The sequence below is a fragment of the Hemiscyllium ocellatum genome, chromosome 23 (assembly GCF_020745735.1).
Source record: "Hemiscyllium ocellatum isolate sHemOce1 chromosome 23, sHemOce1.pat.X.cur, whole genome shotgun sequence".
Lineage (NCBI taxonomy): Eukaryota > Metazoa > Chordata > Chondrichthyes > Orectolobiformes > Hemiscylliidae > Hemiscyllium > Hemiscyllium ocellatum.
Genome location: NC_083423.1, coordinates 20,205,164 through 20,230,895, shown reverse-complemented (window position 1 = coordinate 20,230,895; position 25,732 = coordinate 20,205,164). Strand labels below are relative to the sequence as shown.

General features: G+C 41.1%; 1 protein-coding gene across 1 annotated transcript in view; it reads left to right on the top strand.

The window, feature by feature from the left end:
* The window catches only part of LOC132826687 (interferon regulatory factor 6-like), a 45,085-nt gene that overhangs the window by 16,528 nt on the left and 2,825 nt on the right, over positions 1-25,732 (top strand). Inside the window, exons 2-7 of the mRNA XM_060842756.1 lie at positions 13,180-13,386; positions 16,253-16,457; positions 19,549-19,583; positions 20,632-20,671; positions 21,350-21,640; positions 23,817-24,209. Of these exons, the coding sequence (XP_060698739.1) occupies positions 13,210-13,386; positions 16,253-16,457; positions 19,549-19,583; positions 20,632-20,671; positions 21,350-21,640; positions 23,817-24,209 (1,141 nt within the window). The 5' untranslated portion in view covers positions 13,180-13,209. The remainder of the gene's footprint in view (positions 1-13,179; positions 13,387-16,252; positions 16,458-19,548; positions 19,584-20,631; positions 20,672-21,349; positions 21,641-23,816; positions 24,210-25,732) is intronic.

The window sequence follows — 25,732 nt, the reverse complement described above, 5'->3', positions numbered from 1 at the left end:
CCCACAGCTTTCCAACTGAGATGTAAATATTCAACCATCTGAATTCTGGATTTTATTCAATTTTGGATCATTCCTGAATTCAAGCATATGGGTAGGATGAATTAGTCACATAAGAGTGTTTGCATTCATGTGGGATGTCATATTCTGACCATATTGTATGGTCAAGTGTCTGCACAGAGGGTACATTGGAAAATTGCTGTGAAGCCCCCACCATTGGATCGATTGCTGATCCAAAGCCATTACAAAGCCTTGAATAATAACCTCTTGGATGAACTGCTGGCATAAATGTCACTATATCATAACAAAGAGGACAATTGCACAAATCGTAAGGTGATCATTATGTTGACAGTAATCACAGAGACTATTCAACACAAAATGAGTCATACCTGATGAGTGAATTATTGACTAATCTAGCTCTTTACATCTAAAAATACATCAGGCATGAAGCTGTTTGGTTGGTCTTGCCTCCCTGGATCTCAGGAAGCAGTCACACCTGGTCGATTAAGTACCACAAATTCAGTCAGTGGCCGGGTACAGCAGGGTGTGACTGCAAGTAAGGCACATTGAGTTATCCTGCATTCAGGAACGGAGGGGTCTCAGTTCTCGACCTTGTCCAATAGGTATGAGGTACCTCTCCTTCCTGTGTGAATGAATAAGATGGCGATAGGAAGGATGAGCCAGCTGACCACACCACCATAGCACAGGAGGCCATTCAAGAGGGGAGAGTAAAAAGACAAGTGGTAGCTGTGGGGGGGGGTATTTTATAATTAGGGGAATAGATAGCATCCTTTGTAAGCAGGATAGAGATTCCCACATTGCGTGTTGCCTGCCCAGTACCAGAGTGCAGGACATTTCTGACCAGATTGAAAGGATTTTGGGGAGAGCTGGGACCAGTGTTCTAGCGCAAAGGGTAAATAGAGTGGTCAATCTTTAAACTAAAAAGTAAGGGGGAAGGGAAGGGAAAAACTCCAAGAAGTTTAATGGCCAATGGGAAACAAAGCAGCAGGTTAACAGCTGCTTGGATTCAACTGTTTGGAAAAGTATGACAAAAATGAAAAGAAAGGAGAACTCAGGAGAGGTTATTAAAGCCACCAGTACAGAAAATAGGACAGAGTGTTTGGAAAGCATTAAGAATCAAACTTCAAGCACACTGGATAAATGAATGACAATGAGAAGAGGAACAGTAAATACAGGACTGAAGGTGTATCTGAATGTACGCAGTATATGAAATAAGGTAAATGAGCATGTGGTACAGATCAAAATTGGCAGGTATGATGTGATGGCCATTACAGAGATGTGGCTGCAAGAAGATCAGGACTGGGAGCTAAATATCCAAGGATATACATCCTATTGAAAACACAGGCATGTGGGCAAAGGGGCTGAAGTTGCCTTGTTACTACGAAATAAAAATAAATCAGTAACAAGAAACAACATTGGGTCAGATGATATAAAAGCAGGGATGTACTTTTGTGGCTTCATGAAGCTCTGGTCAGACCACGTTTAAAGTATTGTGAGCAATTTTGGTCCACAAAGCTCAGGAAGGATGTATAGGCTCTGAAGTGGGTTCAGAGGAGGTTCATGAGAATAATCCCAGGAATGAAAGGCTTAACATTTGAGGAACATTTGATGACTCTGGGTCTGTACTCAATGGAGTTTAAAAGGATGAGAGGGGATCTAATTGAAACAAACAGAATACTGAATGGCCTGGATAGAGTGGACATTGCGAAGATGTTTCCATTGAGAGCAGACAGTAGGACCCAAGGGCATTGCCTCAGAGTAAAGGAAGACCCCTTAGAACAGAGGTAAGCAGGAGCTTCTTCAGCCAGAGAGTGGTGACTTTGCAGAATGCATTGCCACAGAAGGCTGTGGAGGGCAAGTCATTGAGTATATTTAAGACTGAGATAGTAACTGGAAGAATAGGTTGTGAAACTTGTGAATGGCAGAGCAGACTCAATGGGCTGAATGGCCTAATTTCTGCTCCTCTGTCTTATGTCTTATCTCTCTTTAGAATACTATTATGCTAATCAGAGTGATTGCTATCAACTAGAAATAAAATGTTTCACTAGCAAAAGCCTATAGGGCACAGAATGCTATAAACTCTAAGCAAAGCAAGTCTGCCTTGTACCAGACTTGGGAGAAACCAATGACTATGTCCTAACCAATATTAAACTGACATTGCCAGAGTTGTAACTCCTGTCAGCTGCTGAACCACCATGATCATCACAGTGAAAACTGACCCTGTCTTCATTAAACATATATGCACAAGCTATTTCCAGGTATGGTCACTGTATACAGAGTGCTGGAACTTCCTCAGCATGAGATGACCCTTCTACCACTCAGTCTAATGTCTGCTGCCTAACCATAGATTGGGAGTTCATCTCACTCCATTATGTATAACCATTGCTATTGGAAGTCCAAGAATATTCCTTTTAGTCGCATGGGAAAAGATATTTGTACACTTGAAATATGTCCTTAGCCTATTGAAACTCATAGTTTGAATGTGATGGACCTGATGGAGGCAACTTATTAATGATAGGGGATTTGTTCCTGTTCATAGGATATCTTGTGACACGAGAAAGGCTACATTGTTTTTATTACTTCATGGGATATAGGCATCACCCAAGAGGCCAATATTTGTTGCCCATTAATAATTGCCTTTATGAAAGTTGTGGTAAACTGCCTTCTTGAATCATGGTTAAAAATCACACAACACCAGGTTATAGTCCAACAGGTTTAATTGGAAGCACTAGCTTTCGGAGCAACACTCCTTCATCAGGAGGTACTACCACCTGATGAAGAAGCGTCGCTCTGAAAGCTAGTGCTTCCAATTAAACCTGTTGGACTATAACCTGGTGTTGTGTGATTTTTAACTTTGTACACCCCAATCCAACACCAGCATCTCCAAATCATTTTTGAATCATGGCAGTCCATGTTGTATAGGTATATTTCTGTTATTGTTATGGAAAATGTCATAGTATTTTGACTTAGCAGTAGTGAAAGAATGGCAATAAGTTCTAAATCAGGATGGTGTGTGGTTTGGAAAGGAACTTGCAAGTGTTAGTGTTTCCATGTATCTGCTGCCCTTGCCCTTCTATGAGGCAGAGGTTGCATGTTTTAAGGATGCTGTTGAAGGAGCCTTCATTGTCGCAGTGTATCTTGTAGATAGTACATATTTCTTCCGCTGTGTACTGATGATGGAGGAGGTGAATATGAAGGTGCGGGAGTGCCAATCAGTTTGGTTGCTTTTGTCATGGATGATGTCAAGTTTCTTGAATGTTGTTGGAGTTGCACTCATCCAGGCAAGTGGGGAGAATTCTGTCACTCGCCCAACTTGTGCCTTCTAAATGGTTGACAGGTTTTGAAGAATCAAGAGATGGGAAATTTAGCCTCTGACCTGCTCTCTTAGCCACGGTATTTATATGGCAGGGTCAATTCAAGTTCTGGTTACCACTTCAGACCTTATTATGACAGGTAGATCTTTGACGAAGTGGCTGAACATGGTTGGGCATGCACGTCCTCACTGGTTATAGGAAGTCCATTGGTGTTAAATATCATTTTTCCCATTGTAAGGAATGGATGATAACTGTATGCAAAGAGCTAATTACAGGTAGCCCCCCATATCCCGCGGATGCCCAAAAGTATGGATAGTAGCAAACCCTATCATTTAAATGGAAACATATCTCCCTAGTAGCCCCCTGTAATTATTTCTGGAATGTTCCGTGAAATATTTTCAGGCCACGGTAAACCGTGGAAATCGAATCCATGGATATGGGGGTTCTACTGTAACTAAAAAAGGCCTGAGAACGGGACTAGTGGCTACTAGTGACCATTAGGTTGATAAACTGAAAACAAAAAATGCTTGAAATCACACCAGGTCAGGCAGCATCCGAGGAGAGAGAGCAAACTAAGGTTTCAAGTCTAGATAATTCTTCATTAGCTCTGACCTACTGTGATTTCCAGCATTTTCTGTTTTCAGTCCAGATTCCAGGATCTGCAGTAATTTGTTCCTACATTAGGTTGAAAAAGTGTTTATCTGAAACAGTGGCCCACTTAATGCATAGTGATTGATACTTTTGTGATTGATTACAATGGACATGGGGAACAGTTTATAAAAATCATTCACATCGTGGAAATTGTATTTCTATAGCATCTGTTTTTATCTTGGGATGCCCCAGTGCACTGAACGTGCTGTAAAGCCGTTTTTCAAATTAAATGCATATGTTACTATACTATATGGGAAAACATCAACCATATAGAGCAGATTGTCAGGGCCCTTGTGGCATAATGATAGCTACCTCTGTGCTAAAATGACCAGGTTCAAGCAGCACTTGCCTATGACCGGGTTGTAAAATGTCTTTGGCTACTTCATTAAAAATACCAATAAAGCAGGCTAGTAGACATGTAATCTAGTCCAAGGGTAGGGTGGCAGGTTCCCCCTCACATTAGCAAAGCAGTTCAACTTCTACAACTATCTATCTGTTGAACTCTGTTTACGGATTTCTCATTTAGGGCCATTATTATATTAATATAAATTTATATAGATAAAATTGGGAGGGGTGGTGATGGTGGCTCAGTGGTTAGCACTGCTGCTTCACAGCGCAAGGGACCTGGGTTCAATTCCACGCTCAGGCAACTGTCTGTGTGGAGTTTGCACATCCACCCTGTGTCCTGTACAGCTGCAACATGACCTCCCAACTCCTATATTCAATACTCTGACCAATAAAGGAAAGCATACCAAACGCCTTCTTCACTATCCTATCTACCTGCAACTCTACTTTCAAGGACCTATGAACCTGCACTCCAAGGTCTCTTTGTTCAGCAACACTCCCTAGGACCTTACCATTAAGTGTATAAGTCCTACTAAGATTTACTTTCCCAAAATGCAGCACCTTGCATTTATCTGAATTAAACTCCATCTGCCACTTCTCATGCCATTGGCCCATCTGGTCCAGATCCTGTTGTAATCTGAGGTAACTCTCTTTGCTGTCCACTACACCTCCAATTTTGGTGTCATCTGCAAACTTACTAACTGTATCTCTTATGTTCGCACCCAAATCATTTGTGTAAATGACAAAAAATAGAGGACCCAGCACCGGTCCTTGTGGCACTACACTGGTCACAGGCCTCCAGTCTGAAAAACAACCCGCCACCATCACTCTCTGTCTTCTACCTTTGAGCCAGTTCTGTATCCAAATGGATAGTTCTCCCTGTATTCCATGAGATCTAACCTTGCTAATCAGTCTCCCATGGGGAACCTTGTTGAACACCTTACTGAAGTCCATATAGATCACATCTAATGCTCTGCTCTTACCAATCCTCTTTGTTACTTCTTCAAAAAACTCAATCAAGTTTGTGAGACATGATTTCCCACACACAAAGCCATGTTGACCATCCCTAATCAGTCCTTGCCTTTCCAAATACATGTACATCCTGTCCTTCAGGATTCCCTCCAACAACTTGCCCACCACCGAGGTCAGGCTCACTGGTCTATAGTTCCCTAGCTTGTCTTTACCGCCCTTCTTAAACAGTGGCACCACGTTTGCCAACCTCCAGTCTTCCGGCACCTCACCTGTGACTATCGATGATACAAGTATCTCAGCAAGAAGCCCAGCAATCACTTCTCTAGCTTTCCACAGAGTTCTCAGGTACACCTGATCAGGTCTTGGGGATTTATCCACCTTTATCCATTCCAAGACATCTATCACTTCCTCCTCTGTGACCTAGACATTTTGCAAGGTGTCACCATCTATTTCCCTACAGTTTAAAAATTCCGTATCCTTTTCCACAGTAAATACTGTGGAATCTGTACATCTCTTTGACATGTCGGAGAAGGCAGGAGACTTTGTGGAGAAATTAACCTAATTTGAGCAATTTAGAATGTACAAATAGTAGTGTTGTTTGGATTTGTCTTTTTTTTTCCCCTTTAAAAATAGAGGAAGTCTGGTTGGGGCAGCTCTTCCCCCTTCGCCATTACTTTTTATGTCGGTGATTGAACCATTGGCAGAGGCCATTCGTAGGGATCCCTATATGTCAGCTCCAGAAGTGGGGTCAAAATTACAGAAGATTTCGTTGTATGCTGGCGATGTCCTAATTTTTTTGTCAAATCTAGCAGTTTTGGAACCTTGCCTGATACAATGCATCAGTGCATTTTGCGCTTTTTGGGGTACACGGTTAATTTTGCAAAATCAAAGGCTATACCTATGGGCGGTCTTACGAAGGTCTTGAGGGCGAATATTGATTCCCATGTAAGTGGTCACAGGGGTTTTTTTTGTGTGTTTGGGCATGTTTGTGGATTGGCTGTTCAAAGTTAATTTTGTTCAATTATTTGACAAAATCAAACAAAACCTTCAAAGATGAGAGGCGCTTTCAGTCTCGTGGTTGGGTTGGATTGGATAGCGCTTATTAAGATGAATATTCTCCCCCATTGACTACACCATAGACAGATGCTCCCTCTGACTTTCAATAACCAAACATTCAGGAGACTGAGCGGCTGGTTCAGCTCCTTTATTTAGCATCATAAGTGACCCCTCATTAAATTAGCTAAATCGCAACTGCCTCACAGACTGGGCTGAGTGGACCTTCTGGACTTTAAAGGCTACCAACTAAGCTTGCTTTTATTCTACATGAGTGATTGGGCCTGTGGGGATATGGTTAGATATCAAAATCTCTCGGGCAAGGTGCCCCCTTACTAGCTTGCTGTTTTTGGACAAAATGAGGTCAATTAGGGACTATTGCCATAACCCAATAGTTATCAATACTGTGCAATCATGGAGGGCAATTCGGCAGAGGGAAGACATCTTCCCTTACACCTATAGTGAGTATACTGGGTTTCAACTGGGGATATTAGATTCAGAATTCAAACATTGGGCAATTAGGGGTGTGTCTTGCATGGGCGATTTACTTGAGGGAGACACAATGATGACCTTCGATCAGTTAGCTCAGAAATACAAGCTAACAGGGACCTCTTTCATCTTTTTTCAAGTTAGAGATTTTATTTTTAAAAAACTACACTTGTGACTTATCTCTACAAATCCAACACAGAGAGGAGGGTACTCAGTGCTAAGAGTACACTTTCTGTCAGCACTTTATATCATTAATTGTGGGGTGCCCCCTCAGATGAGTTCAATTGACTCTGCAGGGTGTGGGAGAGAGAGCTAGGTGTTGAGGTCTTCTCAGAGGCATGGGAGAATATTTGGGAAAACACAAGAAAGATATCAATTTGCAATCAGACCCATGTTTTATAGTTGAAGATTCTCCACAGGGTCCACTTGACTCCAGACCATTTGTCAAAATTTAAACCAGGGATATCTTCAACATGTCCCAAGTGCAGGGTTGGTACGGGCACTCTTACCCATTGTCTCTGGTCCTGTGGTGGGCTTCAAACATACTGGAGCACTACGGCAGGTGCAATGGAGGGGATTTTGGGTGTAAGGGTGGAGAAAGACCCCATCTCTCCTCTTGGCCTGCCCAGTGTGTTCCCTGCAGGTGCGCACAAGAAAAAAAACTTTTCAATATCCTCAGTATCTGCACAGGAAAGAATATCTTGCTCGGTTGGGTTTCCGAAAACCCCCAGGCCTGTCGGGTTGGCGGTAGATTGTTATGGACTACATTCCCTTGGATTTTCTCACTAGTACGGTACGCCACAAAACTGACAATTTCTATAAGACATGGCAGCCCTTTTTGGAATATCTGGAGACAGATTTGTCTGCCACACTAATAAGGGTTTTTATATAACAGTAATGACTGTGCTTTACGAGTCCAATATTCAGGGAGGAGGAACTGTGAATATATCAGTGTCTTGTTGGTTGAGTTGAGTTATTACTATTTATTAGTTTGTTGGTTTTCTTTTAAATTAATTAGTTGGGGTTTTTATTGTAAATTGTTCTATATTTATTTATACATTTGTACATAAGGACGGGTTGGGTATTTTTAAAACTTTTGAGTTCTTTCTTTGTATTGTTTTGAATTGTATTGTTTTGTATTTATTGTAATGTAAAAAAAATCTATTTTTTCAGTAACAATATATTTTAATAAAGAAGTCTCTTCATGCCATCAGTAGTTCTTCTGCCAACACCTTAAATGTGTATCCTCCGATTACTGCCATTTCTGTAAATAATATCAAAGAACCAAAGAATCCCTACGTGTGGAAGCTGGCCATTCAGCCCATTGAGTCCACACTAATCCTCCAAACAGCATCCCACCCAAACCCACCCTATCCCTGTAACCCCACATTTCCCATGGCTAGTACACCTAATCTACACACCCTGGACACTGTGGACAATCATACACAATGTACCTAACCTGCACATCATGAAGGAAACTGTAGGAAACCCATACAGACAGGGGGAGAATGTGCAAACTCCACACAGACAGTCGCCTTAGGATGGAATCGAACCCGGGTCCTGGTGCTGTGAGGCAGCAGTGCTAACCACTGAGCCACCATTCCATCCCCAATATATCAAAACCATTCATGAGTTTGAACTCTCAAATCTCTTGTTGTGCTTTGCTGTCAAAGGAGAACAAACACATTTCTCTAAGTCTCTTAACATAACTTCAGTCCCAGCTATATCAGAGCATTATGTATTCAAGTTGTACTCCTCAGATTACTCTATAGAACAGTGGTAAGAGACCATTACATGGCAGTTTTTGGGCGAGAGGTTAAACTGAGGTCGTACTTGCTTGTTCCAAAGATTCAGTGGCATTACATTGGGAAAAGCAGTGAGGTCTCTGGAGACTTGGCCAAATCTTTCCTTTGATAATACCATCATGAACAGATTAATGTGTTATTTATCTTATTACTATTCAGAATCTTAAACTGTGAGGTAAATACTTCTGTCTTCTGAATAATTATGCGCACAGCTTTGAGCTTCCAAAAGGAGGATATTGGGCAGGGACGAAATCCTAAATTGATTTCTTATCTTAGCAAGATAAGAGATAATATATAAATTTTAAAAAGTGTACAAGCAGTCCCCAGGCTGCAAATAGATTCTGTTATGGAGTCTGTTGGCAAATCAATTTTGAGAAGATTTGTAGCTCAGGTTGAGGTTCTGGATGTTGGTTTGCTCACTGAGCTGGGAGGTTCATTTCCAGACATTTCATCGCCATACTAGGTAACATCTTCAGTGGGCCTCAGGTGAAGCACTGTATGGGTTTCCTGCTTTCTATTATATGTTTGCTTTCAGAACACAACGCAGGACAATATAAAGGAACTTTAAAATCTCCCTGTATGAGAACGCATTCACAAGTTAGATGTTCCTAAATCAAATGCCCCAGTTCCCCATTTTGGACAAGTTAGTGAAGCTAAAGGGAAACATATCACCAGCACCTAGTGGAAAACATCCAAATATCCCGAGCGAAAGGAAGGTGGAATCAGCACAAGACTGAGACATTATAGACTAAATTTTACAGTTTCCACCTGGACTTGAAAGCATGGAAGGAGTCTTCTTATTCATTTGTGGGATGAGTGCATTGCTGGTTAGGTCAGTATTTATTGCCCATCCCTAATTGCCTCAAGGGCATTTTAAGAATTGGCCACATTGCTATGGGTCTGGAGTCACATGTTGGCAAGACCAGGTAATGATGGTAATTTCCTTCCCTAAAGGATTTAACTGAACCAGGGTAGGTTTTTCTGACAATTGACAATGGTTTCATGGTCATCATTCAACTCTTACTTCCGGATTTTTTTTTATTGAATGCAAATTCCACAGTCTGCCCTAGCAGGATTCAAATATGGTCCCCAAAACATTACCTGGGTCTCTGAGGTAACATTCCAGCGATAACACCACTAGGCTATCACCTCCACAAAATACATAAAATATACAAAAATATCTCATAAAATGCAGCACCTATTTTGCATGCTACATAACCTCCTGCCTTGATCTGTCTTCCATTTTATGGAGGGGAGATGTCAGGCTATTCGCTTTTGGGCCTTTTGAGGCCATTAAGTGACAGGGACATAAGATGGTCTGTCTCTCCTTCATAAAGTCATACCTGCTTTTAACCTCCACCCCTAGCCTCACAAACCTGGCTAATTCACCTTGTGCCTGGTGCCTGCTAGCCAGATGCTGCTGATATGCCAAATTAACCTGAAGTCCAGTGAATCTAACTTCCTCTTCTTTAGAGACTGTCTGTCTGTCGTCCCAGAAGTGGACATCACTTGGATTCGATTGTTGCAGCCATCTCGAACTTGAGAGATTAATGTCCTGTCGAGCCTTAATTGGCTGTGGGGCAGCTGACATTATTGAGATACCTTCTTCATCAATTCTTCAGGTGGGGTTATGGAAAACCTCACCTTCAAAAAATTCTGCCCTATATTTTAGGGTTCTATTGAGAGTGGACAACTACTAGAGAAATGGAAAGTAGTTAAACTAAGTTTCTTTTTCAGAAGGGGAGCTAATATTAATCCAAGTAATTATGGAATAAACAAGCTTAACAATTGAGGTGGGAAGAATTGTACAGACTTTTAAACATTTTTGATGAAAAAAAAGGACAACCTTCAGAAAGAAAGATTGTACTTGGCCAATTAATCAAATTATTCAATTTGAGGTAAAACCAAAGAACTGTGAATGCTGGAAATCTGAAACAAAAACAGAAATTAGGAGAAACTCAGCAGGTCTGGCAGCATTTATGGAGAAAAATGAGAGTTAATGATCTGAGGCCATTCTTCAGAATATTCTGAAGTTTCTCCAGCAATTTCTGTCTTCACTTTGAGGAGTTTGCGGTTATGCATAATGTGATGAACAAACTTCACGAAAGTCTACGGCAAAATGCCATACTAGAGGTTATTTCTTGAAGTTTACGCATAAAAAAAATTAAATTCAAACTAGTTAAAGGGGAGGAAAGAGAGCATTATGTGAGGAATAGGCTGCACTGTCCCAACGGAATCTCTTCTGTTCACAGAAAGTATTGCTGATTTGGATTTAGGACTGGAAGGTGTTTAAATTTGCAAATGATACTGAAATAAGCAATTTAAGTAATTTTGAGGAAGAAAGGAATCTGCAAAATAACACAGACAGGATGGTGGAATGGACAAATGTGAAGATGGATTTCAATGTCAGTAGATGTGAGATGGCACAGTTTAAATACAAGTATCGCTACATTCTGGTGTAGAGGGGAAATTGGGTGATGTCAAAGAGCAGAGGAAATTCGGGTTTTAGGGTTAGAGGAAATTTAAAGCAGTGCTTGAGGTGGATAAAGCTATAAAAAGCAAATTATTCTTGGCTTGATGGCATGAGGTGTAGAATATGAAACCCAAACATGTGTACTTATAAAACTTTAGTATGCTATAATTGGAGTACTGGGGTACGCTTTTGGACTCCATGTGAAAACGAAGGAAAGAAATGTATTTATATAGTACCTTCCATGATATCAAGACATCCCAGCATCGTTTCAGTCAATGGCGTACTTGTTGAAGTGCAGGAATTTGCACACAGCAAGCTCCCATAAATGCAATGGGATAGTTATATTTTAAAATGTTTGTTGAGAAATAAGTGTTGGTCAAGAAATCATAGATATACCCCCCTGCTTTTCAAAGTAGACCAATGGGACTTTCTATATTCACCCGATGGGACAGAAAGGGCTTCAGTCTTATGTGTTGTGCAATAAGAGCAGCCGCTCCTCAGTGGTGCACTGCAGTAACAACCTTGGCTTTTGTGCTAAAGTCCTGGAGTGAGACTTGAACCCACAACCCTTGATTCAAAGATGCATCTAACTATGGCACAGCTTATATGTATATAAATATACCAAAATAAAATATTGCAGATGCTGGAAATCTGAAATAAAAACAGAACATACTGAAATACTCTGGGCTCTTTCCCATAAGTACTGTCAGACCTGTAGAATATTTGTTTTATCTCCTGCGTATGCTGCCTGGTATAAGTACATTTACACAAATACCCAAGGTCAGATCTGGACAAGCAATACTGGTTGTGTTTGAATAAAAAGTTTAGGGGATAAATTAATGAAGGTGTTTAAAGTTATGAACGATTGTGTGATAGGATAGGTAGAAATGGACTGTTCCCACTGATTGAGGAATCTTGAAAGAGGAGCTGAAAATGTGTTGCTGGTTAAAGCGCAGCAGGTCAGGCAGCATCCAAGGAACAGGAACTTCAACGTTTCAGGCTAAAGCCCTTCATCAGGAAACATTCCTGATGAAGGGCTTTAGCCCGAAACGTCGAATTTCCTGTTCCTTGGATTCTGCCTGACCTGCTGCACTTTAACCAGCAACACATTTTCAGCTCTGATCTCCAGCATCTGCAGACCTCACTTTTTACATCTTGAAAGAGGAGACATACATATTAAGAGGAGCTACAGCAGACAAAATAGGGATAATCTACAGGCTAATGATTGAAACCGAGACCATATTAATATGCAAGACCAGAGAAAGATCCGTTTTTGAATGAAAAGGGATTAAAGGGATATGACAACATAGAGTTCTAAACTGAAAATACCAGTTTTGTTTTGTAGAAAAAGAGAAGTGTGAATTAATTCTCTTGGTGTGAAGCAAAAATGGAAATTTGATTCAAAAAGATTATTCAAAATAAGTGTTTATTGACGGGTTTTGTTATTATCAACTTGGGATTGAAGGGACTTCCAAAGTTAGCTGATTTGTCATGAGGAAGTTCCTTCTGGGTAAATAATATTTTCATTTTTAGTCTAACTGAATTATTCCATAGGAAGTTGTTACTTCCTTTTAGAAATTTGTTCTGTATTCAAAAAGAAAAAGGGTTTCAAGCAGAAAGTCTGATTTCCAATCCTTCATCCAACCAAGATGGCTAAATTCCTGTAATCCTGTTTTTATGCACACTCCCAGTTTCGTTTGGTCCATTATTGGCAGACATACCTTCAGTGGCCTCAGCCCTAAGCTCTAGAAATTTTCCCTAAATAATTTAAAATTAAAACCCACCACTTTGATAAGGCTTTTGTAACCTGTCCTAACATCTCCTTAAATAATTCAGTGTCACAATTTCTTTTTTGATTATAGTCCTGAGAATCGCTGAGGGTGTTTTACTGTGTTAAAAGTAATTCTTATCAGTTGTGCAAGTGTGCACCCACACCAATAATAAATAGCCTGCACACGAACAAAAAATCTTGGGGAAAACATTGATTAAAGGCATGCTATAAATGTAAGTGGTTGTTGTTGTAAATATTTAAGTAGTACTATATCATTGTCTTCATTAGTTTCAGGTCAGACATTCCAAGGAATTTACAATGATGGCAATGCAACCACGCAGGATTCGCTTGAAACCATGGCTTTTGGCACAAGTGGATAGTGGGCAATATCCTGGGCTTCAGTGGCTGGATGACCAACGGAAGCATTTTCAGATCCCTTGGCGACATGCTACCAGACACATCCCCACCCAGGACGATGAAAACACAATTTTCAAGGTAGCTTCTTGTTTGCTTTGTGCTGAACAATTTTGCTGTAAATTGTTCTGCTTCTTCCACCTATTCAGTGGAAATACTTGGGGGCAGAGTAATTTGGAGATAACTCACTGGGCATGAAATCAGGAGATAGAATGTTATGCTTATTCCATACCCATTGTCCTGGAAAAGGTGGTGGAGAGCTGCCTTGAACCACTGCAATTGGTGGTATGTGGTTAAAAAAATATTAAATTAACCTGTTTGGACATGTTATGTTATCACATCCTGGCACTTCAGGCTGTTACTTCTGACCCATAGGCAGGGAAACCATTACTGCTTTTGTGTGTTCTGTAGGTATATGCACCTATGTTAAGGATTTTCAGCAAGATGTTTAACACAGACAATAATATCTTTGCACATAACCAAAAGAACAGTTATTTAAAAAGTCATAAAATTCTTGTTGGTTTTCCCAATTCTTTTCATACCACAAACAAAAACAGAAATTGTTGAGAAAGCTAAGCAGATCTGGCAGCATCTGTGGAGAGAAATCAGAACTAATGTTTCTGGTTGAGTGACCCTTCCTCAGAAGTGAGGAACTACATCAGCAGTGTTCATACCATACCGAGCTTGTGAAACATGTTAGAGCTACATTAGCAGTGTTTTATATATATGTAAAGGAAGTAATAAAGACATTGCATTTCACAATCTTGATTCCCAAAGTGCTTTACTGTTGGAAACAGTGGCGCTGGAAAAACACAGCAGGTCAGGCAGTATCCGAGGAGCAGGAGAGTTGATGTTTCAGGCATAAGCTCTTCATCAGGAATGTGCTTTACAGTCAAGGGCTGGTTTTGAAGTGTTGACATTTTTGAAAATTAGGAAAAATAGTAGCCAAATAGCACAAAGTAAGCTCCCACAAACACAATGTCAGTAACTACATCATCAGTTTAGGTAGTATTGTTAGTTGATGAATAAATATTGACCAGAACAACAGGGATAGTTAATGGAGCTGTGCGCTTTCTTACACCTTCCTGAGAGAGCAGGCAGGATTTTTAACACCTCATCTGAAAGATGATGTTTTATGTCTGTAGAACCAATCACTGGTAGCCAGTGGTGAAAGTGGAATGCCACCAATCCACTGTTCTACTGTGTTTTTAAGTGAACAATAGGAGTTTAGACAGCTTTTGGTGGGACTGTAACAAAAAGGTTGCAAGATCAACAGAAACTTAGCACAAAAAATTATCAAAATTCAATCATAATATCATTACCAGGCTGATGTATCCAGCCCCTAGGGGTTGTTCCTTTCCAATTATTTTTAATCAACCTGTCCAGACGTGTAATGCATCAAGCTATGGTGCTGGAAAAGCACAATAGGTCAGGCAGCATCCGAGGAGCAGGAGAATCAACATTTCAGGCATAAGACCTACATCAGGAATGTTGGGGGTTGGGGGAGGGGTCTGAGAGAAATAGAAGGATGAGGGTATAGCTGGGGGGGAAGGTGGCTGGGAAGGCGATAGGTCTTTGGAGGTGGGGGGGTGATAGTGATATGTCGGAGCAGGTATTGGAGCAAATAGGTGGGTAGGAAGATGGACAAGTAGGACAGTTCAAGAGGGCAGTGCCAAGTTGGATGGTTGGATCTGGGATGAGGTGGGGGGGAGGGGAGATGAGGAAACTGGCGAAATTGACATTGATGCCATGTGTTGGAAGGTCCCAAGGCAGAAGATTAGGCATTCTTTCTAATTAAATGTTGTAATTGTAGCTGCATCCACCAATTCCTCTGGAAGTTCATTCCATACACGACCCACCCTCATCTTTTTAAATCTTTCTCCTCTCACCTTAAAAATATGCCCCAACTTGAAATCCCACATCCTAGAGAAAAGACACCTGCCATTCACTTTATGTATGTGCCTCCTAAATTTACAAACCTCTAAAAAGTCACCTCTCACTTCCTACGCTCCAGTGAAAACAGTCCCAGCCTATCCAGCCTCTCTTTATAACTCAACCCTCCAATCCTGGCAACGTCCTGGTAAATTTCTCCTGCTTAATAATATCCTTCCTATAACAGGGACACTATAGTGTCCTGGGATGTGCAAGCTAGGTGGGTCAGCCATGAGAAATGCAGGGTTACAGAGTTGGAAAGGGAGAATGGGTCTGGGTGGGAAGCTCGTCAGAGAGTCAGTGTGGACTAGATGGGCTAAATGCTCTGATTCCACACTGTAGGGATTCTACGATTCTATACTGAATTTAGAGGCCTGTTTGATTAACAGTTGTAGAGGATGAACCACCTGTGAATCTTAACGAGAAAACGTAATTGTCGTAACAATAATTTGTAGTTTATTGCATGGTAACAATAGCTACAATTTACAATGCCAGGTAGACATATTACAATGACTATCAAGAGCCAGAGAAGACACATCTAGCACCATTGGGATCTGGAATTGGACTCCTTGATTTTGTACCCAAGACTGTATAACCCCATCAGATTGGGAGGAGTCTAATGCTATTTTCAACATGAATGTTTCAGAATCATTACTTGATACAACAGATAACCCTTCTGGTAATATAGCACTCCCTCAGCACTGCATTTGAGAATCAGCATAAAATAGGTGCCAAAATGTCTGGAGAGGGACTTGAATACGTAACCTTCTGACTCAAAGCAACAATGTGGGTTTATATAGTGCCAATAAAGTGGTATGACATCATAATTTGCTTAATGGAAACATAATAGATATTGAACTAAAGAAGGAGAATTTAATGGAGTGGGCTAAAAGTTTGATCAAAGAGAAATGTTCTGGAGAAGTTTGGAGACAAGAGATTTAGCACACAACCTGCTGTCATTTGTAGTTCTATTTGTTTTATATTTGATTTGTCGTCATGTTCTTTCCAAAACTAGGCTTGGGCAGTGGAGACGGGCAAATACCATCAAGGTGTTGATGGGCCAGACCCTGCCAAATGGAAAGCAAACCTCCGCTGTGCCCTCAACAAGAGCAGGGAGTTTAAACTGATTTATGATGGCACTAAAGAGACCCCCATGCAGCCATATAAGATCTACCAAGTATGTGACCTACAGCAGTCCAACGGAGGAAACGGTACTCCAGGTACAAGCTGCAGAATATCTTTGAATCCCTCTCAGGTCTTCCTTCCCTCTTCTTTCCCTTTTTGCTTTATTCTGCCCTGAAACTTAAGGCAAACGTAAAACTCATTTGCATCATATATTGATCTTTCTTCATTCTCCTCCCCAATATGTGAGTAAAGGTTTATAACAGTGATGTGTAATTATGCCTCACTTAATGATTATTGATATTGGATCAGCAACCTAGAGGTGATTGATTCAAGATTCTACCATGACAAATGGTAATGGTGAGTTCAGTAAATGTTGTTAATGCTGGGTTTCATTCAGAAAAGAAGTGGAAGCTGCCAGATTATTACAAAAACCCAACTGCTTCCTTAACCTGCCAATAACATCCAATCCAGCGGCTCTAGTTCCACATTTTAAATTGGACTGTCAGTCATGCTTATCATCTTATTCCAAAAAGCAAGGTGAGTTGGATATCTTTCCAGCTTTGCAGCAAATTGTTCGACTAGTGTCAAGCTCACCTGGTTTTCATTCCATTCAAAAATCAGTAGAATAAAGATCAACCCATCTCCAGTCTAATATAGGGGAGGTGGTGGCCTAGTGGTATTATTGCTGGACTGTTAGAGACACAGCTGAAAAATGTGTTGCTGGAAAAGCGCAGCAGGTCAGGCAGCATCCAAGGAGCAGGAGAATCTCCGGCCTATCACCCTCACCTTAACCTCCTTCCACCTATCGCATTCTCAGCGCCCTTCTCCCAAGTCCCTCCTCTCTACCTTTTATCTTAGCCTGCTTGGCACACCCTCCTCATTCCTGAAGAAGGGCTTATGCTTGAAACGTCGATTCTCCTGCTCCTTGGATGCTGCCTGACCTGCTGCGCTTTTCCAGCAACACATTTTTCAGCTCTGATCCCCAGCATCTGCAGTCCTCACTTTCTCCTGTTAGAGTAACTTTTATTTGTCATTTCTACCATATACAACTGATACAGTAAAAACAAGACAGAAGTTTCTCCAGAACCAAGGTGCTACATGGACAGCACAAACTACTCGATCATTACAACGAGTGGCATAAAGTGCACAGAAGTGCAAAACTCACAAATGGCAGTGTAATAAGAGAATGATAATTAATAGACATTGTTCTTGCATTAATTCGAAGTCGTGCAAAGAATTTCAGATTAAAAAGAGTCCAATCATACAGCATTAAGAAGCCTGACGGTTTGGGGGAAGAAACTATCGCACAGTCTGGCTGTGAGAGACCTAGTGCTCCAGTATCTTCTGCCAGATGGCTGGAAGGAGAAGAATTTGAGCAAGGGGTGTGTGGGGTCTTCCACAATTCCCTTAGCCTTTCGGACGCAGCATGTGGTGTAAATCCAGAGACCCAGTTAATGTTCTGCCGGCCCAAGTGCAAATTCTGGCCAGTGGTGGGATTTGAATTCAGTAAAAACTGGAATTCATTGAAACTAAATTAACCTGAAGCATTGTCGAGAAAAACCCTTCCAGCTCACTAATGTCCTTTAGGGAAGGAACTGCCTGTTTCTGGTCTGGCTTATATGTGACTCCTGACCATAATGTGGTTGACTCCAAACTGCCCTTTGGGCTATAAATCATCCTTCATCCTGTGAATGATTTTTAAAAAAGAAACCCAAGAATAAATCAAAAGAAAAAACATTCAGGACAGCTGTTTGGAATCACGCTGAGGAATTCATCACTGTATGAGCTGAGGGTATAGAAAAAGGAACAATCTTTTAATTATCAGGGCACTTGGACATTGCCCTGGAGAGATTGTTGGTTTCAAATGCAAAAATAGCCTCCATCCTATACGTATATGTTTATCTAGGTAATGTGGCCAGTCTCTACAAGATAGTGACTGATACAACAACCAGAAAAGTTAGCTTCAAAAATGCTAAAGCTGTGGTATACCTCGGCAACAGGAAAATCTGCACTGACTACTCAGATGCCTTTCCCTTGTCTCTGGATCGCTCAGCCAGATACTCTCCATCACTGTGGGATTTTCACTATCTCTTTCTTTCCTCCTCCCTAAAAGCCACACCTCTCCATCTCTCTAGCCTGTTTTGTGCGATCAGCAAATCACAAATTACAGTATCCCAATTGTAGAATGGCCTGATGCACAATATAGAGTCATAGAGTTACACAGCATAGAAACAGACCCTTCGATCCAACCAGTCTATGCCAAACGTAATCCCAAACTAAACTATTCCCATCTGCCTGTTCCTGGCCCATATCCCTCCAACCTTTTCCTATCCACGTACTTAACCAAATGTTTTTTTAAACATTATAATTGTACCCACGTCAATGCTCTGATATTTTCAAAAGCCTTGTTGGTGTTCCCTGTTGAAAATTTCTCACTGAGTCACATAACACACTACAGGTCGTTCTTCTATAACGCAATGTGAATTCGCTGTAAAGTGATTGACGAATTGGGGACATTGTTTCTAATGCGCAAACTTTTAAAATATGTGTTGGCTGTAATGCACTGTTTCAAAAGCACAATTTTTCTATAATGTGGGGTTGTACAAGAACACAACCATCGCGTTGTAGAAGAACTACTGTACAAGTGATGGCCATTCAGCCAATCAAGTTTGTGTGAGTTTTTGAAAGTGCTCTCCATTTAGTTCCACTTATATGCTCTTTCCTCATAGGCCTACGTATACTTTCCTTACAAATATATATCAACTTTCTTCGAAAAGATAATATTTAAAATGTGTTTCCACCACCCTTACAAACAGTGCGTAATTATAACTTAAGGAAATTTATTTTACATCTCTGGGTTCTCCTGTAGATTAGAAACCTGTGCCATTTCCCTATATAAACACTTGCATTGTGTTATAGGCAAGTGTTACAGCATCCGTGTATTAGCTGGAGAATGTTGTACCATATTTGGCTTCCTGGAATCGGAAAACTAAAACAGATAAAAAGTCTGTGGTGTGGAAATGAAAGGCAAACTGTAAATGCTGGAAACACCTGGCAGGGTTAAACAAGGACTGGCTAACCATTTTGAATCTGACTGTTCATTAGAATTCAAATCCGTTCCAGGGATCAGTGAATATCCATTGTTTCTTTAATTATTATCTGATATGCCTTTTTCCTTTCCTTCAGAGGCTATTGACTGTGAAGTGGACGACGAGGAAGAGGTAAGTCTATCAATGATTTTAACGAGTTTCTCAAAGTGCCAGCTTAAGTTTGAAGGCCAAGGAGTCTCCTTCTGTGCTGTAATGTTTTGCCATTTGCATGCCCAGCTATCTGGAACTAACGTTTTATCAACTCCAGCCCTGCAATTTGAAACACTGAATTTCCTAAATATGAGACCTTTGAGCATTAAGTTCCTTTCTGCATTTGACAGAAAGCAGCTATGGGACTGAAAATAAACCCACCACAGAAATGGCCTCAAAGTTGGAACTAAAAGGATGAAATAATTAGGACAAATATTGCCTTGAATTCCCTGGAGTTAGAGGGTAAGGAGGTGTTTAAAATGATCAGGGGATCAAATAGTCTAAATACAAAGTAATGATTTGCTCTGGTAGGATACTTCAGGAAATGGGACCTGACTTGAAGAATGCGGCTGAAAATGTGTTGCTGGAAAAGCGCAGCAGGTCAGGCAGCATCCAAGGAGCAGGAGAATTGACGTTTCGGGCAAGACCCCTTCTTCAGGAAACTTGAAGAATGTAGACATTCAGAGGAGAGGTTAGGAAATGGAAGACTAGAACTTCTCCCTAAAACTTTATTTGCTGGGAGTCAATTAGGGCTTTCAAGGTGTGATTGATAAGTTATCGTTTGATAAGTATATAAAGGATGTGGAGCAAAAGTAGGTGAATGTAGATGAGTTACAGGTCAGTCATGATCTAATAAAATGCTCCTTGGAACAGGCTTGAGGGTTAAATGGTTTCCTCCTATTCCCATAAAGCTATATGATCCTCTCTCTAGGTCAAGGACACGGAGGTCAATTGTATACTCCACTAGTATCCCACCTGAGACCAGTCTTACACATCTGAAATAGAAACTGGGATCTTGCTGATAAGAGTTGCTCAGATCACCCTAGGCTGCACCTGCCCAAAGATGCCAGAGATGCTGCTAATTATTAACCTGGTGCAACTAGCGAGGTCTTCTTTTAAACAAGTAATGTTTCACAATGTTTTAACAAACCTCTACTCAGTGACTGATCAGTTTCTTTTATTTTTGCAGCAACAGCTCCAAGTTTTGTTTCCATCGATGACCTTAGAAGGTGAGAGTGGACTTCATTGTTCATTTGTGGTTTTTGGCAGGGGAAATGGCAAAATGAATTACTTAGTATGAAATGAGGTTACTTCTTCTTAGGCATTTCTCAGAATCAGGAACTCATATTCAATGGGTTTTTAGATGGTCAATAATTGCAATTCATGTTCTACAGCCTCTGCCACAAGTGGGAGGTTCTGTCAAATTGAGTGGTTGAGTTACTGGCAAGTTTGTGCACACTCTCCAACTGGGTTTGTCAGTGGCCAGGGACTTTTATGGGCAGGGGTGGGGATGGGTGGGAGTGGAGAGATTATGTTTGATCCCTTCAGCAATACTGTAAGGACTTCCCTAAAGTGTTTGAGTGGTTCTTCAGAGAGTCTCCTGCCAAATTTTGAGTGGAATAATTAATTCAGGAATCTGGACGTCAGACTTGGCTTGATCCTTGAAAATGGTGACAATCACAGTTTATCCCCCAGTACACTCCTCCTTCCCAGATGAGGGAAATTAGGTCATGCAGTTATGCCAGGAATATCTCTCTGTCATTCAATGGGAATTTCAGCAGGGATTCCATTGTGTTTTCCTGGCAAACACCAAAGCCAGTGCCTGACCCAGTATTCTATTGCCCTTTATCTTGTCTTTTAGAACAATATTTTCATTTTATTTTTCCTGTCCTTTTGATTTGTGCCAGATAAGATCAGCCTACCACCATACCCAACACAGACCTGGTCGAAACAGGAACTTACAGTGCCTGATTCCTGCATGAATGGAAGACTTGCTAACCCGACACTCCCGCAAGGGGATCTTTCCCATGCAAATCTAGACCACAGTGAACTCTCTCAGCCCAACCTTACTCATGGAGGCCTCCTTCAACCGAATGTTACTCCAATTGCTCAAGGAACTCTTAATCCACTTTCAACACAGCAAGTGGACCAGTTCCCCTCAATGACCACGTCTGAAATGTTTATCAACTCTCTGCCATGTAAGTTGCTATTTCTTCTTATTGGCTTCCTCCTGCATGATTTGAGAAATATTGGCAGTTTGCATTCAGGAGATGACTTTATAAATTGGATGTTCAGAACATTTAGATATAATTTTAACTTGTGCATTAGTGTTACATAGGCATTATACAAGGGCTCATGCCCGAAACGTCGATTCTCCTGCTCTTTGGATGCTGCCTGACCTGCTGCGCTTTTCCAGCAATACATTTTAAGCATTATAAAATGACTATCTGTTATACATCTCATTTGTTATTCAGTTCTGTTGAAGGAAGTGGATCTAAATATCCAGAAGGTAAAAGAACCTGTGGTTCACACAGTCTAGATTAGAGTGGTGCTGGAAAAGCACAGCAGGTCAGGCAGCATCCGAGGAGCAGGAAAATTGATGTTTCGGGCAAAAGCCCTTCATCAGGAATAGAGGCAGGGTGCCTGCAGAGTGGAGAGATAAATGAGAGGGGGGTGGGGGTGGGGAGAAAGAAGCATAAAGTATAATAGGTGAATGGGGGTGGGGATGGAGGTGCTAGATCAGAGAGGAGGGTGGTGGAAGATAGCAAAGAGAACAGTGGGTGAATGGGGGTGGGGATGAAGGTGATAGGTCAGAGAGGGGGGTGGAGTGGATAGATGGAAAGGAAGATAGGCAGGTAGGCTGTTTCAGGACATGGTTGAAGAGCTTCAGGGCAGAGGAGATGACCGGGGGGTTGCAGTGAGAGAGAGAGACTCACTGAGATTCTTGTAGAGAGAGGAGGAAAACTTCTTCAAGGCAGGCATCCTTGCAAGAGGATTCGCAGTAGGGTCAAAATCAATTGGTAAAAACAAGGGCTGCAGATGCTGGAAACCAGAGTCTAGATTAGAGTTTTTACCTAGTTTTTACCTTTTTACCTAGTCCACACTGTCCAACCTGTATAGGGATAGAAATAAAAGATTATGCTGATAGGATGGAAGGAGGTCTACGTGTAGCATAAATACTGCCTTAGGCCAGTTGAGCCAAATAGCCTGTTCCTGCACCATAAATTCGATCCTATTGTATTAGGCCTGAGATGAACTTCGTAAAGCTGTGTTGGAATACAGAGTTTGTTTGTGTCACAGCTGAGCTTTATCCTGCCCTTGCTGAACATTTGTATAAGTAATTTGCTAGGAGGAATTAAAGTTCTGGGGTATTTAGTCTCTCCTCCATCTTAAAGAAATAACCTAGTTTGTTTTATCATCTTGTCCAAAGTATTTTTATAGTGAAATCAGTGTTGTAATGTAGGAAATGTAGTAGTCAGTTTGCACTTAGCAGGTTCCCAGAAATTGCAATGAGATTAATGGCTAGATAATCTGTTTCTTTGGGGATTTTGACTGACAGACACATTCTGATCTTTGTGCTTTGAAGTAATGCCATGGAATCTCTTCATTTCTTAGCTGAAAGACAGCACCTCTAACCATGCAGCTTTCCCCCAGAGCTTTACTGGGAGTCTTAGCCTAGGTTTTATCCTCGTATCTGGAGTCAGACTTGAATCTACTGAGTTGAAGAACAGGAGTACTCCTGACAAAACAGTGGATGACACTGCATAACATTTGGTTGCTGTAACTACTGTACCATGGCCCTCATAAGCACCATCTGTGTCATCCTTTTTGTGTACTATAGCACATATAGCAAAGAAACGGGTCTTCTGTCTCAACTGCCTGTGTTTACGTTCCACCCATGACTCCTCCCATTTTTAACACCTCTAGCTTCTCTACCTTTTTCCTTTCTGTGTTTGTCTAGTTTTTCTTTAATTATATCTGTGTTATTTGTGTTAATTACTCTTCATGGTAACATGTTCAACATTTTATTTACAATCTTGGGCAAAGATGGTTCTCCTAAATTGTCTATTAGATTTAGTAGTGACCACGTGATATTTATGACCACTAAACTCTGCCCTCTAGGTGGTAACATTTCTACAGCTACTTTATGAAACTGTTCCTTTAACTTAAAAACTACCATCAGTTAACTATCAGCCTTCTCTCGAGAAAGAGCCCCAGCCTGTACAAATTTTCCAGATAGATCTGACCTCAGTTCTGGTGACATTAATGTTCTTTACACCTTCTCCACTGCCTCTATATCCTTATAGAGACCAGAACTATTTACAATGCACCGAGTGTGGTCTAACCAAGGTTCTGTCTCTTCTTGTGGGGCAGTGACTGACCTGGATGTGAAGTTCCAATACCGCGGAAAACAAATGGGATCGTTGATCACTGTCAGCAACCCTCATGGCTGCCGTTTATACTATGGTGATCTAGGCCCTATCCCAGACCAAGTGGAGCTCTTTGGACCCATTACCCTGGAACAGGTCCGTTTCCCCAGTACGGATCAAGTCTCTCATGAGAAGCAGCGATATTACACCAATCACTTGCTGGATGTCATGGACCGGGGTCTCATCCTGGAGATCCATGGGCAGGATATTTACGCCATCCGTCTGTGCCAGTGTAAAGTGTACTGGTCTGGGCCCTGTGCTATTGGAGCACCAGGACCCAATCCCCTTGAGAGGGAGAAGAAGATCAAACTCTTCAGTTTGGAGAACTTCCTCAGTGGTGAGTTGGCCAATTTCTTTTAACCTTTTTGTTTTGTTTTGTCTGTTTGAAGCAAGGTCAGGGATGTGAATTTGGGAATGGAGTATTTCCCAGTTTGGTTGCTCATTAGGTAAAGCATTTCCAGCTCAGATATAATGTGATTAAATACAATGTAAAGGTAACTATAATTCATCCAAACAACTTGCTTTAGCTTCAGTTTCAAAAGAATGTTCTCGAACACAACAGGGAATACAGCACCTCGACAATATCCGGATATCTTGGATAGCTTTCCAGCAATGAAGTGTAGTCACAATCGTACGGAAGAAAATGAAATCACCAAATTGATCACAGCAAGGTCACACAAACAGCAATATGACACTTGCAAGATAATAGTCTTTGGTGATTTTGGTGGTTGAGGGATAAGTATTGGCCAAACACTGGAGATTAGAGCCATGAGATGGATTTTTTACTTGCTTTTACTTTCACCTCAACAGATCAGCAGATAAATTTAATACGTCATTGGAATGATGGCAATAATTTGCATTAATATAGTACCTTTTACATAGGAAAACATTACAGGAGAGAATTCTAGAGCTTTGAGATGAGACAACTGAATGCATATCCAGTAATGGTGGACCAAAGGAAATTGGAGGTGCACAGAAACTAAAACTGATGGACAGAGTAGAAATCGAGGAGGGTTTTGGGGCTAGAAGAATTCACAGAGATAGGATGTAGTAATGCTGTGGAAAGATTTGAAAACTGGCATGGGAATTTCAAAACTACACATGGGAGTGCCTGCAGATTTTGTGCTCAAGATTTTAGATTAGGACATGAACCCTTTACTTTCTGACTCAGAAATATATGGTCCATCAGGATCCAGCCATTGTGCTGAAACAACATCTATCAATGACATTGATAATTTATCATAAATGATATTGTATGTGATTACAATAAGGATAAACAATGCTTCATCCTCCTCCTCCTCCTCCTCTTGAACTGTCTGCAGCCTTCAATATGGTTGATCGTAACATCCTCTCCCAAATCTCTCCCCATTGTTGTCCACTGGGTGGGACTGTTCTCATCCAGATCCATTCTCAATTACTTAATCATAGCCAGTTTCTAGATTAGAGTGGTCCTGGAAAAGCACAGCAGTTCAGGCAGCATCCGAGGAGCTTGAACTGCTGTGCTTTTCCAGCACCACTCTAATCCAGAATCTGGTTTCCAGCATCTGCAGCCCTTGTTTTTTACCTAGTTCATCATAGCCAGTGTCACTTGCAATGGTTTCTCTTCTTGTTCCTACATCTTTACCTCTGGAGTCTCCCAAGGATCTATCTTGCAATGAATCCAGCAACATCTGTGAAGTCGCTGACCGACATCACCACCTTCTATTTAAGCAGTATTTGGAATTTAATGTTTTCATGGGTTTTTTTTCTCTGTGACTCCTCCCTGGTCCTCTGGGATATCTATGAGAATTTCTTAACCATTCCAATTTTAATTGCTACAGGATTGCCAGCTGCAATTTCAACTTCCTAGGCCCTAGCTCT